The sequence below is a fragment of the Varanus komodoensis genome, unplaced genomic scaffold, assembly GCF_004798865.1.
Source record: "Varanus komodoensis strain SLA01 unplaced genomic scaffold, ASM479886v1 scaffold16, whole genome shotgun sequence".
NCBI classification, from domain to species: Eukaryota; Metazoa; Chordata; class Lepidosauria; order Squamata; family Varanidae; genus Varanus; species Varanus komodoensis.
In genome coordinates, this window is record NW_025335468.1 from 13251546 (window position 1) to 13265639 (window position 14094).

At 43.9% G+C, this 14094-nt stretch overlaps 1 protein-coding gene across 1 annotated transcript in view; it reads right to left on the reverse strand.

The window, feature by feature from the left end:
* Positions 1-7478: 7478 nt before the first annotated feature.
* INSC (INSC spindle orientation adaptor protein) overlaps positions 7479-14094 on the reverse strand; it is a 77084-nt gene continuing 70468 nt past the window's right edge. Inside the window, exons 10-12 of the mRNA XM_044426095.1 lie at positions 11988-12143; positions 10902-10978; positions 7479-7607 (exon numbers count right to left, since the gene is read on the reverse strand). Coding sequence (XP_044282030.1) covers positions 7479-7607; positions 10902-10978; positions 11988-12143 — 362 coding nt within the window. The remainder of the gene's footprint in view (positions 7608-10901; positions 10979-11987; positions 12144-14094) is intronic.

Below are 14094 nucleotides of genomic sequence, written 5' to 3' on the forward strand. Positions count from 1 at the left end.
TTGTAGCAACAGAAAAGTGCTCAGTGCCACCCCAAAGAGCAGCCTAGAAACTGCCCATTATCCCTACTGCTCTCTGCCAGCTGTGGTTTTCACAGATTATGGTCTGCATTGCTGTGCCTTTTAATTTCTTTCCAAAGTATTTGGATACTTGGGTTCATGCTAGCATGGGGAAGAGTGCTATAATGGGGCAAGGGAGTAATTAGATTATGGGTACCGCTTTCAGGTGGCACCAACTTGCACAGCAGAAGAAGATTTTAATAGGTATTTATGAAATAATAACCTTTAGTTTCTGTATGAAGAAATAATTTAAAGAAGACAATAACCTTTCCTATGCTTCTGAAAGAAAAATATGCTTAACTGTAGAAGAGGCTTTCATGTGAGAAGGGGTTTCCTTTGGGAAGATTTGTAAATATTAGAATAATGACTGGAGTGTATTTCAGTGAAGATTGTGGGGAATGTTATTGTGGCCTGTCAAAGAAGCTTGGGCCAGGCGAAAGCAAAAACATGTGGCTGCTGGGAAGACTTACATTTGCAAGGATCAAGGTTTTTTTTTTCCTTTATTTGTTTCCAGAAGCAATGAGCACACCAGTCGATGAACACTAAACTGTTTATTTACAAAACACAGTACATTATAGTATTAACTGTAAACAGAGAGAAAAAGATATAGCACAGCATATAGTATTGGTGAGCAGAGCCCTTCCACTCTCCTTTCTGCCACTGGGAACCCCAGAAGGGCAGCGACAGAGAAATGCCGGGAGATGGCCGGCCAGCAAGCCGCACCTCTGCCATTCTGGTCTGTGTCCAGATTCATCACCTGTGGCACTTACATACCTGCAAGCCCTGCAGGTGAGATGAACTCAGAATTAATCATGCCTGTTTTCCAAGGTCACCCTATGGAGCTGAGTGCAGATGTGCTGTCTTGTGCCTCTCCTGAGATAAGCCAAGCCAACAGAGAGTGGCCGGCATTACGTCTTTGGGAACCTCCTGCATTCTGGCGCTTGGGGGATGGATGGCAAAGGGTGTTGGAGGACAGCGGGGAGAAGGGTGTTGGGTGGCCAAACTGAAAGCCCAACCTCTGAGTGGTAGTGCAGGAAATAAGAGAACATGCTGGCCACAGTCATGGTGGGGAAGGCAGAGAAGCAGGCCAGGCAGGATATGGGTCGGCAGGAGGCACGCCCAATGGCAGGGCAACACGGAAAGGCATGAACCAGGAGCAGGAACGGTCATGCAAGGTGCAGCAGCAAGCAGAGGGGCCTGCGCTGCTGAGGTCACATGGCAAGGCAGGGGAGACAGCAGGGAACAGGAGGACCTGCATGCTGAGGCAAAATGGCAAGGCAGGATACCCAGCAGGGAAGGAGGAGTCAGGCAGGATGTAGGCTCAGCCAAAAGCAGGAGGCTCTGTGCTGTAGGGGAGGACCAGGGGCAGCTCTGGAGGGAAGAGCTCAACCTTATATAGCTGTTCCCCCAGGACTCCCAGGTGGCACTCATCAGTAGAATGCAAGCTCGGCAGGGCTGGGTCTGATCCTGCAAATACAGTGGTGGTGGTTCTGCTTATGGCCACCAAAGCAGCCCAGATCTTGACGGTCTACCCTGCTTACTGTTGACTCTGTGAATGTGTCTACTCTCACAACTGGTTGATTACTCTGAGATGCAGAAACCCACACCTTCCTCTAATTGTTCCTTGTGGTAAGTTCTGTCAATCTGTTTGATCTCCTCTTTGCATCCACCCCGCACCCCCGGGGACCTTACACGCTAGCAGACTAGCCATGCTACAGATTTTGACTTTCTAAAAAGTCGTCTTCAATGTGTCTGATATGATCATTTCCTTTATATGTGTTACATATTCATTACACCTTCAGAATTACATTCAGCATTACACTGCTCTAGTACCTAGTCTGAACTATCTATGTTGCTTGTGAAGGCTACTAGAGCAAAAGTTCTTGGAATGTGTATCATTCACACCTCTTAGATGAACTCTTAGGAGTTGCCCCCATAAAAGTTTGCAAATATGGGACCTCCAGATATATGCAGAAACATTCTTAACTACTACAGCAATCCTACTCAAAGGTTAACTTCTGAATTAGCCATCCAAAACCTTTTGGTGGAATTGAGGAAAGTATTTCCCAATTCTCTCAGATATACATTTGGATTAAAGCATTGCCGAACTGTCCATTTCAAATACAGCTATATTATGCCTAAATTCCCGGGGAAGGGGGCCATTAGTTATGTTTATAGCTTTTCCTTTTTCCTGGCATTTTGTTATGGATTTTTAAAATTGGTATTTGTATGGATGTATTTTAGTATTGTATTTAAGATTATTTAAAATAAAAAACAAAAAAATCCCCCCAAAAGGAGGCTTTCTATTCACTCCAGGAATGAAGCTATTGAATTCTTTGTTTGCCTGGGACCAGGCGTACCTTTTTCTAATAAAGTGCTTAGTTATTCATCATTTTGATAGCTCTCCTTCGCCAATTGTTCGTGTTTTACTTCAGTGAACTGTTGTTCTAGCAATCAAATAATATTTGGAGTCATACTGTGAATTTGTTTGCTCTCTGTGGTGATTGCCCAGTAACTCACCAGTATGCTGAATTCTTCTGCCACCAGCTGATTCAGCTAATCTATTCTGCACAATCAGGAAAATGACATAAACTAAATTGGAATAACTAAATTATTAAAGTGTTAGGTGTGGACAAAGTAGACAGGCATCATTAGGATTTTTTTAAAAATTCCATGGATTAAGAAATATCAATTTATTTCTTTGTTTGCTGCAGACGGCTGCATTCCACAAGGGCCAAGATGTATTCAGTGAAATGCATACCTGCTATGATTAATGAATAACACAATATTTCTAATTGTTGCATAACTGCATAAGAATATGTTCACACCCAGGTTGTTCAATTTTTGTTCAATATGGCAGATTAATAACACAGTGATTTAACTTGCTACTCTCATGGCTGTTTGTTTCAAAAAAGCCATCCAAATCATGACCCAGAGGTGGACAAAGTAGACCAAGTAGGCTGTAGACCAATATCATGTCCACTTGTTGCAATTTCTGGGAGCTCCATTAAGAGATGAAACGTTGTTTTCCTTTCATGAAACTCATTGAAATGTTGTTCACTTACTGAGCAAGAAATGTAATGTAATTGTGCTGGGTAACTTCATGTCATTTTTGCATGGAATTGCCAATTCCGCTTAAAGGCTGAAAAATAAAATGTACAGTGATATAACTAGGATGGCTAAGAAAGGTTCACCTGATCATTTTTCAAGATTTTTGCAAAGTTCACCTGATCATTTTTCAAGATGTTGCAAGAACATGGATGCCTGAATATTTCCTGCCATCTGCATGCATGGCAGGGGGGTGGGGGGGGAGCTTAATATGCACATTGATGTGCCGGCACAAAGCTCCTCCACACATATATTTCAGAATTATCTCACTTGTCAGAAGAGAGTCGGAATTGGTCTGCAGAATTGGTCCAACAATGATTGTGTTTCTATTTTCCAGATTAAAATGTTTACTTCAAATGAATATGAGTCAACCCCCCACCCCGAAGTCGAGGAGCTCCTCAGGGCACCGGACGTTACAAAGGCACCAGGCCTTGACGGGTTACACCGTACGCAAGTACTTTGAGAGTTGGCGGGGGTTCTCTCACGCCTGCTGGCCTCATTTTTGAGGCCTCGGAGAACAGGTGAAGTTCCAGAGGACTGGAGGGTGGCGTCAGTGGTCCCAATTTTCAAAAAGGGTAGTAGAAGGGACATGGGGAATTACAGACCAGTTGGCCTTACGTCCATTGTAGGAAAAACAATGGAAAGGCTCATAACAGTGAGAGATCTAGTGATGCTAGATAGGGAAGGGAGGCTGGCAACCACACAACACGGCTTCTGCAAAAACAGGTCCTGCCAGGCAAACCTTGTGGAATTCTATGACAAGGTTTCAAGGTGGCTAGATGGAGGGGATTCAGCAAGACCTTTGACAAAGTGCCCCATGATATCCTGGTGGAGAAACTGGGGCGTTTTGAGATAGACCAATGCACTGTCCGATGGATTAGGGCATGGTTGACTGACCGAGAGCAGAGGGTAACCATTAGTAGGGAATCATTAGGATGGCGGCCAGTGACAAGAGGGGTCCCCCCTAGGGCTCTGGGGCTGATCCTGTTCAATCTTTTCATCAACATCATGGAATAAGGGGTGAACAATCTGCTGATCAAATTCACAGACGACACTAAAATGGGGGCAGTGGCCACAACTGAGGAGCAGGTACTCCAGATCCAGAAGGATCTGGACAGGCTGCGGAAGTGGGCAGGGGCAACAGGATGGCGTTCAGTGTGGTTAAGTGCAAGGTCTTACACTTGGGCACAGGAATGGGTGTCACAAGTACAGGTTAGGGGACAAGTGGATGGAGAGCAGCACTTGTGAAAGGGATCTCGGGGTACTGGTTGACTGCAGGCTAAACAAGAGTCAGCAGAGTGACACAGTGGTCAAGAGGGTGACCGCCACCCTTGGTTGCATAGCCAGAAGCATAGCTTCTATACGACTCTGGTGTGCCTGAAACTGGAGTAGTGTATTCAGTTCTGGGCCCCTCATTACAGGAAGGATATACTCAGGTTAGAGTCAGTGCAGCGTAGGGCCACAAGGTTGGTGGCCGGATTGCAAGGAAAGCTGTATGAAGTGAGACTGAGGGAACTGGGTCTTTCCAGCCTGGAGAAGAGGAGACTCCGAGGGGATCTGCTGGCGACATATAAGTATGTGAGTGGGTGTCACACGGAGGTGGTTAGAGACCTGTTCTCCCCTGCAGAGGAAGGCAGGACGTGCTCCAACAGAGCAAAGCTCAGGGAACCAAGGTTCAATTTAGATGCCAGGAAGTACTTCCTGACAGGACTCGGAGGGTATGGAACAGGTTTCCACAGGAGGTGGCTGAGGCCCCATCGGTGAGGGTGTTCAAAGACAGGCTAGACATGCATATGGTAGGCACATCATGAGTGGAGCCGGCTAGAGCTGGGGGTCAGACTAGATGGCCTGGGAGGCCTCTTCTGACTCGCTCTGTTTCTATGTTTCTAATATAATAGCAGGGATTTTCAAAGCAAATAATCTTTAACAATACTGGACACCAAAACTAATATTAACAGTACTTCTAGTGATATAAATAAACACTGGGAGAAAAAATGAATTTAAACAGTTCAAATTTAATGTCATTTTTAGAATTTGTGTTTTTGATACATATGTATGCTGCTCAAGCCAGGTGTGTCGAACAATTAAATGTATATTAAAAACATTTCCAGTAACCCAATAGAAAATCACTGATATGAGAATGTTTCTGGAAAGAATGCCACTCAGGAAACAAGAGCTTAATTAAATCCCTGGCACTTTGCCCCCAGTCCTTCTAAACACTTCAGTGCCAACAGTGCTTGCATGTATGAATGCTTAAATCCCACACGCTTCAATAGCACTTAATGGTTATGGGTTGGCAATCATAGAGAACAAATCTGTGATTCCTAGACAGTGTCAAAAGGTCTATAGAATTATGCAGGGAAAACCATCCAAAGGGTTAATCAAATCTCCATTCCTGGAGACCTCCTGTCTTCTCCCAGCCACTCCGAATGGTTTCTACATTTCTACGACTTCTTGAAAGTTGGGAATCTAAACTCATGGATGGTGGTGCAGAACAGGAATGTTGTGGGTGTGATAGGACAGAGTAAATAACCAGGGCATTGAAGAAGCTATCAAGCTATCAAGATGAGATGGCCTGATCAGAGCACGTCCTGGTGAAATTCTTTCTTCCTGCTGGGGTGGAGGATCCAGTAAGGCAATCCATTCCTCAAGAGCGATGGCATCCAAGGGATTCCTGAATGTTCTAGAGGGTTTTTCAGTGGGTCTGTCCTTGCTGCGCTATAGAACGCTGAGATACAACAGACCATGGGAACACTGGCTTGTGCGTGCCCTTTCTGGCGCTATGATGCTCCAAGGGACCCCTGGTTTGCTGGGGGATGCCACACAATGCAGCAGATGGCTACCTGTACGTGGCATGAGGTGGAAGGTGGCCAAGCACGTGCCGGGGGGCCTCATTGCGCCTGCCATGTGGTGGAGCAGGTGGCAAAGGCAGCTTGCTTATCAACAAGAGCTACTTCCATTCTCTTTCACCAGCATTTAGATGGTCCTTTTCAACTTCATTACATCAAGGCATTTGTCAACGGATTATCCAACTCAGAGTATAAAGTTGTTAAATTGTCAGTGACTTAAATAAGAGCTATATTTGGTATATTATAGTTTGATCTTTGTTTTTTACTACTTCAACTGTTCGTGTTAATATAAGTTTGATAAATCAACTAAATCTGTGATATAAAGTTTGTAGCAAAATGCCGCGGTAAACATTTTTGTCCTGAAGCTGCAGATATTCCTCCTAGATTTAATAATCAGAGAAGAATTTGCTCCAGTCTGAATATTAAAACACTGTGATGTCTAGTTTGTTGCTATGTCATTCTCTCCAGTGAAACCAAAAAGTTTATTTTACTTTTATATGGAAACCTAAAATACCATTTTTCCTTAAATGGAGATCAAATTTAGAAGATCACTTTTGAGTGGAGGAGCACGCATGTGTAAACATCTCTCCTGTTTTTCCTAATCCAAATCGCATACACAGACAACTTTTCCCTGTGCCAGGTTCCAGATGAACACTGAAAGGCTAAACACACATCCTGAACCCCACGAAAAGAAAAGCAGTTGCATGGAAATGGTAGGAAATCTCCTCACCACCACCTCAAAGTGGTTGGGGGCAATGGAAAACAATGGCCGATGAACAAATAAGCCTTTTATCTCATCGAGCTGGGCTTTGGTTATATTCTCAAAGCCACTTCTAATTTCAGAAGTGGGGGCTGCCTTTCATATTTATATCTAATGAGCCTTTTGATCCATAGAGGAATATACCAATTTTGAACCACTGCATACTATGCAGTCCCAGTTGTGGACAAGCCCACACACCCAAGCATGTGCCACTCACCAGAGCACAGACCTTTAACAACTGGTTGGCCACAAGGAGAAGGGGGCAGGTGTACATGAGAAGTGTGCACAAGCCTTCCATTCTGCGCAACAGCTGGCACACAGAACCAGAGAAATGGGAGAAGAGGTTCTATGGATCCCAATGGACATGGAACAATGCACTAGGTGCAGGTTAGACACAAGGAAGAATTTCCTAACTGTAAGAGCAATATGTCAGTAGAATTGATTGTTGAGAGGGGATGTATGCTCTTCCACACTAGAGACATTCAAGAAGATAGTTATCTGACTTGGTGTAACTTGGTGTCCTGCACCGTCAGGGAGTTGGACTCAATGATCTTCTTGGCCCCTACCATTGTATGGTTCTATAAATGAACGGTGCCCCCTTTCCCTGTTAATCTTTACGGTCTTAAAATAAATAAACCTTAAATAATGCTTTAGCTACACAATCCTGCATTGCTGATTCCTTTGTTGGGTGTACTTCTGTTTGTTTATACAAAGCTCTCTTCCATATTGGTACAAAGCAAAAAGGAATCCACAAGCCTGGGCTTTACCAGCTGCTGGACATCTGACTCCTGTAGGCCGTCGGGGCTCATCACGGCCAGACGCCGCAAGGCTGCCTGTAAGAGGATGTGACAACATGGTACAAGCATGAAAAGCCAGGTCAGCATCACAAGCTTCAGCAGATACCCCTGGACCACTGAGATCCAAACGGCACATCATGCGCCATGTGAGGCACGTAACTAAGCCTGTGGCTTTACTTTAATTAATTGCAGGTGGCTGGAAGGGGTTCTTTGGGGAGGTGGCAGCATGTGGGAGAGGGAGGAACAAAAATAGTTCTTGAAAACTGCAGGTGGTTTACGTGCGAGTCACACCTGAGGAGCCGGGAAAGCACGCCGATCCCTCCCTGCTGCCCTCCCAGCAGCAGTCAAGCAGCTGGACATAAAGCCAGACCAGAGGCCTCGCTTCATACCACACATTGTGTGGAACATGTGGCTTGGCCTTGATTCGATGTCCATTAACACTCTCCTGGCGATGTATAATTGATTTCAGGACAAAATCGTTATTTATTTGTGTACTTAAAGGTCAGTTGGGACTGGTGCATTGTACAAAAAACCCACAAAGAGTAAAGCACCCTTCTATAATGCACGCACGCATTTAGGGTTATGGGGTCAGGGCAAGCAACAGCCATTGTCCATCATGACATGGCCACCTCCATGTCCAAAAGGTTTTACACATGATATTGCCATGTTGGCACTCATATGCCTTCTTCCGCAGGTGCCTTCTGGACGCAGTCATCCTGAGCGCATCCCTCCATCTGTGCCGTATTGTTGCTTTTCACTGACCTCTCCAGCAAATTACTTGCTGTACTTCACAGCGAGGCATTAGCCTAAGTTTGCAAACATTCAAGTCTGACGTGCTTGAAAAAACCAAGGAACTGCCCTGGAACTAAGTGGCACGAGATCTTTGGTGAGTCCAAAGCAAAGTGTCACACAGTGTTTGCATTTTAATGCACTGAAATGTTTACCCTAGCAATAAAGTTGCTGCCCATTTCCCTTGAGCCAAGATGCAAGAGCTGCTCTGGAATGACTATGTGACTGTCAAGCAGAGGCATAGCCTTTGTGCTAATTGTAATTGTGAGCTCTCTGAAGGTCAAAATAGACATTACTTTAAATGTGTCTTACAGTTATGACTTTTCTTTTACTCTAAAGTAGGCACATAAACTAATTCTGGTCACAGGCTATTGTAAGAGTTGGGGTGAGGTCTTTCAAGATCTGGAATGGGGTCCTGTGCCTACTCTAGAGTAAAACAAGAAGCAAAGCAGAGCTGTTGGACACATTTAACGTAATCCCTGTCTTGGCCTAAAATTCAGTGGGTCATATTTTGAGCAAAACAAACTTGATTAAAGCTATATTTTTGTTACTTTTTCCTGAAGAAAACCTTCCAGGTCATCCCAAGCTCACAAGCCATGAATTCTATAGCTTTTCCATCCTTAATTGCTTGATTAATGGTCTCTTCCAGCCATGCCTTTGCTAAAATCCTTTTGTATTAAGACATTTTAACATTCCTACAGCTAGCCCGTTCCTTGTTAGGTTTGCACTTGACAGAAAAACACATTCTGTTTCTGTTCTGTAAGGCAAGTGATAAAGTGTACTCTTTGGCTTCAGTAAGGAGGTCAGGTGGAATGAACCAAACACCTAGAAACACGCTCCTTTTCCTTCAGAAGGAAAAGTACTTCTTTTTTTCCTCCCAATCCATCCTATCCTTCCCCCCAAACTCTCCATCCTTTCCTCAGTCTGGGTGTAAGAGTGTGTTAGAGTCAGCTCAACCACCAGTCTCCCGGACTACTTCCCACTAGGTGTCAAAAGATAACCATCACATTTGTTGTGCACCAGTGTTGTTCAAAAACAATGATTTTATGCTTCAGCTGTTTTGGCTTAATTCTGGAACAGGGAGCTGAATGTTCCAACTGAACAGGCTTCACTGAATTCATGCAAGGAGCATCCTCCTTCAAAACAACTACTAAAAAATATGCCACTTGAAAGTATTCCCTGTCTCCCAGAACCTGCAATTCTGTTGCCTGGCATAAGGCACATCTGTTTCTATGGAACTGGTGCCAAGGAAGCACTTTGTAGGTGAGTCTTCATTCTGCTCTTGAGTCCTGCACAGATTTATAATTTCACCTCGGGCAAGCCACTGCGTTTCTCCACTTAACACTGTCACAGCTGAAAATTGACAGCAGAATTATCTTTGCATGGTAATTCACATGCAAGTGCTTCCATTTTGATTCGTGTCTTTAAGCATTGCCATTTAACAAATAATAAATCACGTGATTTCCAAGCATTTAGGGACTAAAATGGGAGTACAAAACTCCATCTTACTGGTATATTCCTACCTGCGACTCCATTGCTGATATGACTAAAGTGTTTGATAGAATATTAGATATTGAATCTACTTGTTTTGAAATGCAAAAGAATCCCAGTATATAAGCCTGTATTGTATGAAGATGGCTTTCCCTGAAAACACTGCAGCAACTTCAAAAGTAGCATTAGTCATGCTCACTGTTTAAGCATAAAGTTGAAAAAAGCCAGTGTGGTTTTTTTTTTTTTTTTTTTTTTTTTTTTGCGGTTAAGAGTGTAGGCCTGGGACTCAGGCGATCTGGGTTCTAGTTCCCCCTCAGCCGTGGAGCGAGCTGGATGACTTTTGGCCAGTCACAGATTCTCAGCCCAGCCTACCTCACAGGGTTGCTGTCGTGAAGGCAAGATTGAGAGCAGCAGGAGAACTGCACTCTAGCATGGAACAAGAAATTCACGGTGATTTTTGAAAAGCAGTACTTCTCTAGAAATGTATAGCAAACAACCCAAGAAGGATACAATGTGCTGTGAAAATGACGCTACTACCCTGCATATAATTCTGAGGAGCTGAATTCCAGCTCAGCGATTTAGAAGAGCTGAGCAGGGCTGTGAAGGGTAGCGCATTTTGAAGGGTGTTCGTTCACAGGGCTGCCATTAGCTGAAGACAACTGGATGGCAGCTAACAACGGCGGATTCAGCAAAAGACTCCCACCGACAAAACTTTTTGCTGGCAGAAGGGTTTGAATCCAGCAGAGCTTCCTGCTGGCTGAACCAGGGAGAAGGCAATTCCCTCCTCATCCTGGGACTCCGTATATGCCCCCAGAATCTGCTCCAGATAGGTAGGGAACCCTCCAGGTCAGTGGGGGAAGTGAGGTTAGGGCCTCAAGGGGAGCAGGGATCTTCCCCTTTTTTACTAGCAGAAACTTTTTGGGAAGAGCTTCCATTAGGGACATTCCTGCTAGTGGAATAGAACTCAGGATCCATGTGTGCATTTGTGTGTGTGTGTTTTGAAACCCACAGGAACCGTGTGGTAAAGAAGGAATCATGAGATGCGCTTACCAGGCAAGCAACAAGAACAGAATCACTATTATTTCTTTCAGTAGGAGACCTGCAAAGCTCTATGAGACGTGGAATACCTATAAGTAAACAAAGAAAGAAAGAAAGAAAATGGTGAAAACGTCTGTTTTCAACCCACCAAAATTGTGCACAATGATTCAGTACAGCATATTGTCTATTTTTAACCATTTATTGATTACTGCAATGGGACCCTACAGAACAGGAAAAAAAGAAAAAGAAGTTTCCCTGCCATATGTGAGAAAGACTTATGAAATGTGATGCATTTTGAACAACAAATTATAGTTGTATGGCTCACAGGTCATTGTCAGTGGTGTTCTCAAGGACTGCAAAACCCTTCATTATGTTAGGTATACACTTACAGACCTTTATCAATGATAATTCTATTTTCAGGGACAGGGACTCCTACGTCCTGTTTTTCCACATCTGGAAGACCCCATTTGTGTTATTGAAAGGCTGTAAACCAAGAACAGTTCTGCTTCTTCTATCAGTTCCGAAGGAATAGTGGAAAAATACCCTAACCTCTTTCTTTTCTTTTAGGAAAGTTCAGTGTAAGTTGTTTTCCGTTTTGAGGGGGATAATGCTCAAAAAGTTGATGCTATCGCCATTGATCGTAATAGGGCCACACTGGATTCAGAGGTTAGCCACAGGGTAAAGCTGTCCGCACAGTGCTGCAAAATTTTGGAGCATTTGGGATAGCAGATGGTGGGCTCAATAGTGCAACTACATAATTCTAGAACCCGGACTTAATAGTTTAATGTGTGGGGTGGGGACAGGGGAGTTTAAAAGACTGTGTGTACTCCTTCGGTTGTGAAACACATGGCTAACCTTTCTCTTCTCTCTCTGAACTCCCACCCTGTTCAATATGCATAGGGGAGGGAATCCCTGCATGCTCGGAATATAACAATCCTCAGAATAATGGACTAGCCCTCAGATGTAATTCAATTGATACGACAGCATGTGGACAATGCCTTGAACTGAATGAAGTCAAGCTGCTGCCTCGTTGCTTCGCAGGATGCAACACAGTGCATAGTTTACACATGCCAGGGTGTTGAGCATTACAATTCTTACAGTTGAGTTTTATGGCTGCATGTGCCACTTCAGGATCACGGCTCAGCCGGGCAAGCGTGACAGCGGCTTTTTGCTGAACGCGTTCACAAGCAGCTACTTCCGGAGGATTTCCAGAGGATGACTTCTCTAACAGCATTTCCATTAAAACCTGAACACCTACAAAGGAGTGAAATATTATTGATAATTATCCCAGACAGGAAGTGCAAAGGGTAGAATTAAAAATGAAGGAAGACAGAAAGCATTGACTGAAGCAGTATTGTGGCCTCCAAAATATTGTTCTTCAGATGCTGAATTTAGAGGTTCAAGTGCTGACTCTCCACTTAGGTAACAATGCAGAAGCCAATTCTGATAAGGAGAAATGGTGACATTATGTTGCTTCTGTAACTTGTTACTGCTGCAGCTGGGCCTTGCCTGGGCCACATTCTCTGCAAAATACTGTATCAGTCCCTGAGAATGAACACTTCGTTTGCACTGATGAGAACATCAGTCTACCAAAACCTACCATGTGTGTCCCTCAAGAAACGCATGGAGGTGAAGGTTATTTATTTATTTATTTATTAAAACATTTCTATGCCGCCCCTTGCCAAGGCCTCGGGGCGGCTTACAATAAGGATAAGCATACAAAAAATGCATCAACAAGCTGTTGGGTGTTCTACTTGGATACAAATACTGGACTTCAAAATATCCTCCCAGAAAAACAGATGTAAATAACGATTCTTAAAATTAAAAACGCTAGTGACTGAAAGTAGCTGGATTCTGTATTACCATGACAAAAAAATGCAAACTGATCCATGCAAAAATGTGCATGCAAAATGATCCACGCCAGTATGTAGAACAGCAGCCCTATTTAGGCATCCTCAGTCTGGGTAAACCAAACATGCAAAAATGGTCAACAGCTCCTGCCTTCTAAGATATTGCAATTGCCCATACTTGACGAATGTGATTCTTCAAAAGAGTTTTTCTTCTTGCATCTGAGAAGGTTCTCTGCACAATTAAAAATGCTCAAAAAATCTGTGTTTGGGGGACACAAGCCTGTGCTCTTCAGAAAGTCACCCTCACCACATAGGGAGCAATGAATGCAATGATGGAGGGAGAACAGCAAGTCTGTGTACCTTTTTACATGTTTGCTATATCCACATCATGAATTCCTGAATAAGGCTAAGAGATTAAATCATCCAAAACTTTTAAACCATGCAAAAGGTCATCTTTGTAAACAGATTTAACAGAAGAAGCATAAATTAATCCCTCCAAACAAACACATGCCAAGATGTGGTTGCAATTTAATATTTCAGCAGTGTTTGTTATGAATCAGAAATATAGATCATTCCAAGTATTAACAGCCCTGAGCCAGAAGCATTTGTTTCGGATTTTAAATGGTTTCTCAATTTAAGTAACAGCTCCCAACTCAGTGTCAGGATTCTGATTAAGCCTTGGGTAAGACTGGTCTCCTTTCATTTCATTTCAAGGTTTCCATCAGATTTGGGAGATATGACAAAGATGTAAGACTTGCTAAGGGGCGGTTCCATTGAGAGAGTGCTTTGCCCCCCCCCCTTCTTGACTCTGAAAGCAAGAGGAGAGGAGAGGAGAGGAGAGGAGAGGAGAGGAGAAGAGAAGAGAAGAGAAGAGAAGAGAAGAGAAGAGAAGAGAAGAGAAGGCTTTGTCAAGTAACTGCCAGATTCTCTGCAGCTGTTAATGCTGGCCTGGTACCTCAGGAGCTCCTGGTGTTCCAAGCAGCTCAGCAGCTTCAGCTTTTCAACTGTGCAAATCCCAGAAATGCTCAGAGCATTCCTGCTGCTCCAGGGCCTTCCCCAGAGCGGGAAAGTGTCAAAACTGGTTTTCTTGTGCTTCCACCAAACAGATCAGGACTAAAATTTTCTTCTGTTAAAAATGGCCAGCTAAGCTGACTCTATGATAAAAAGAAGGCTATCGCAGCAATCAGTAACAAAAGAAACAAGCCAAGTTAGAACAGTGGCCATTAAGGAAACACTGCTTAATGATAGAAAGTGGATTCTGAGCTGAATCCTCTCCTCCCTTCCAAGCCAGAAGGCGCTGGCTCCCCCTTCAAGGGGGAACCCACTGCTTACAAGTGGTCCTCACCCACATCAGC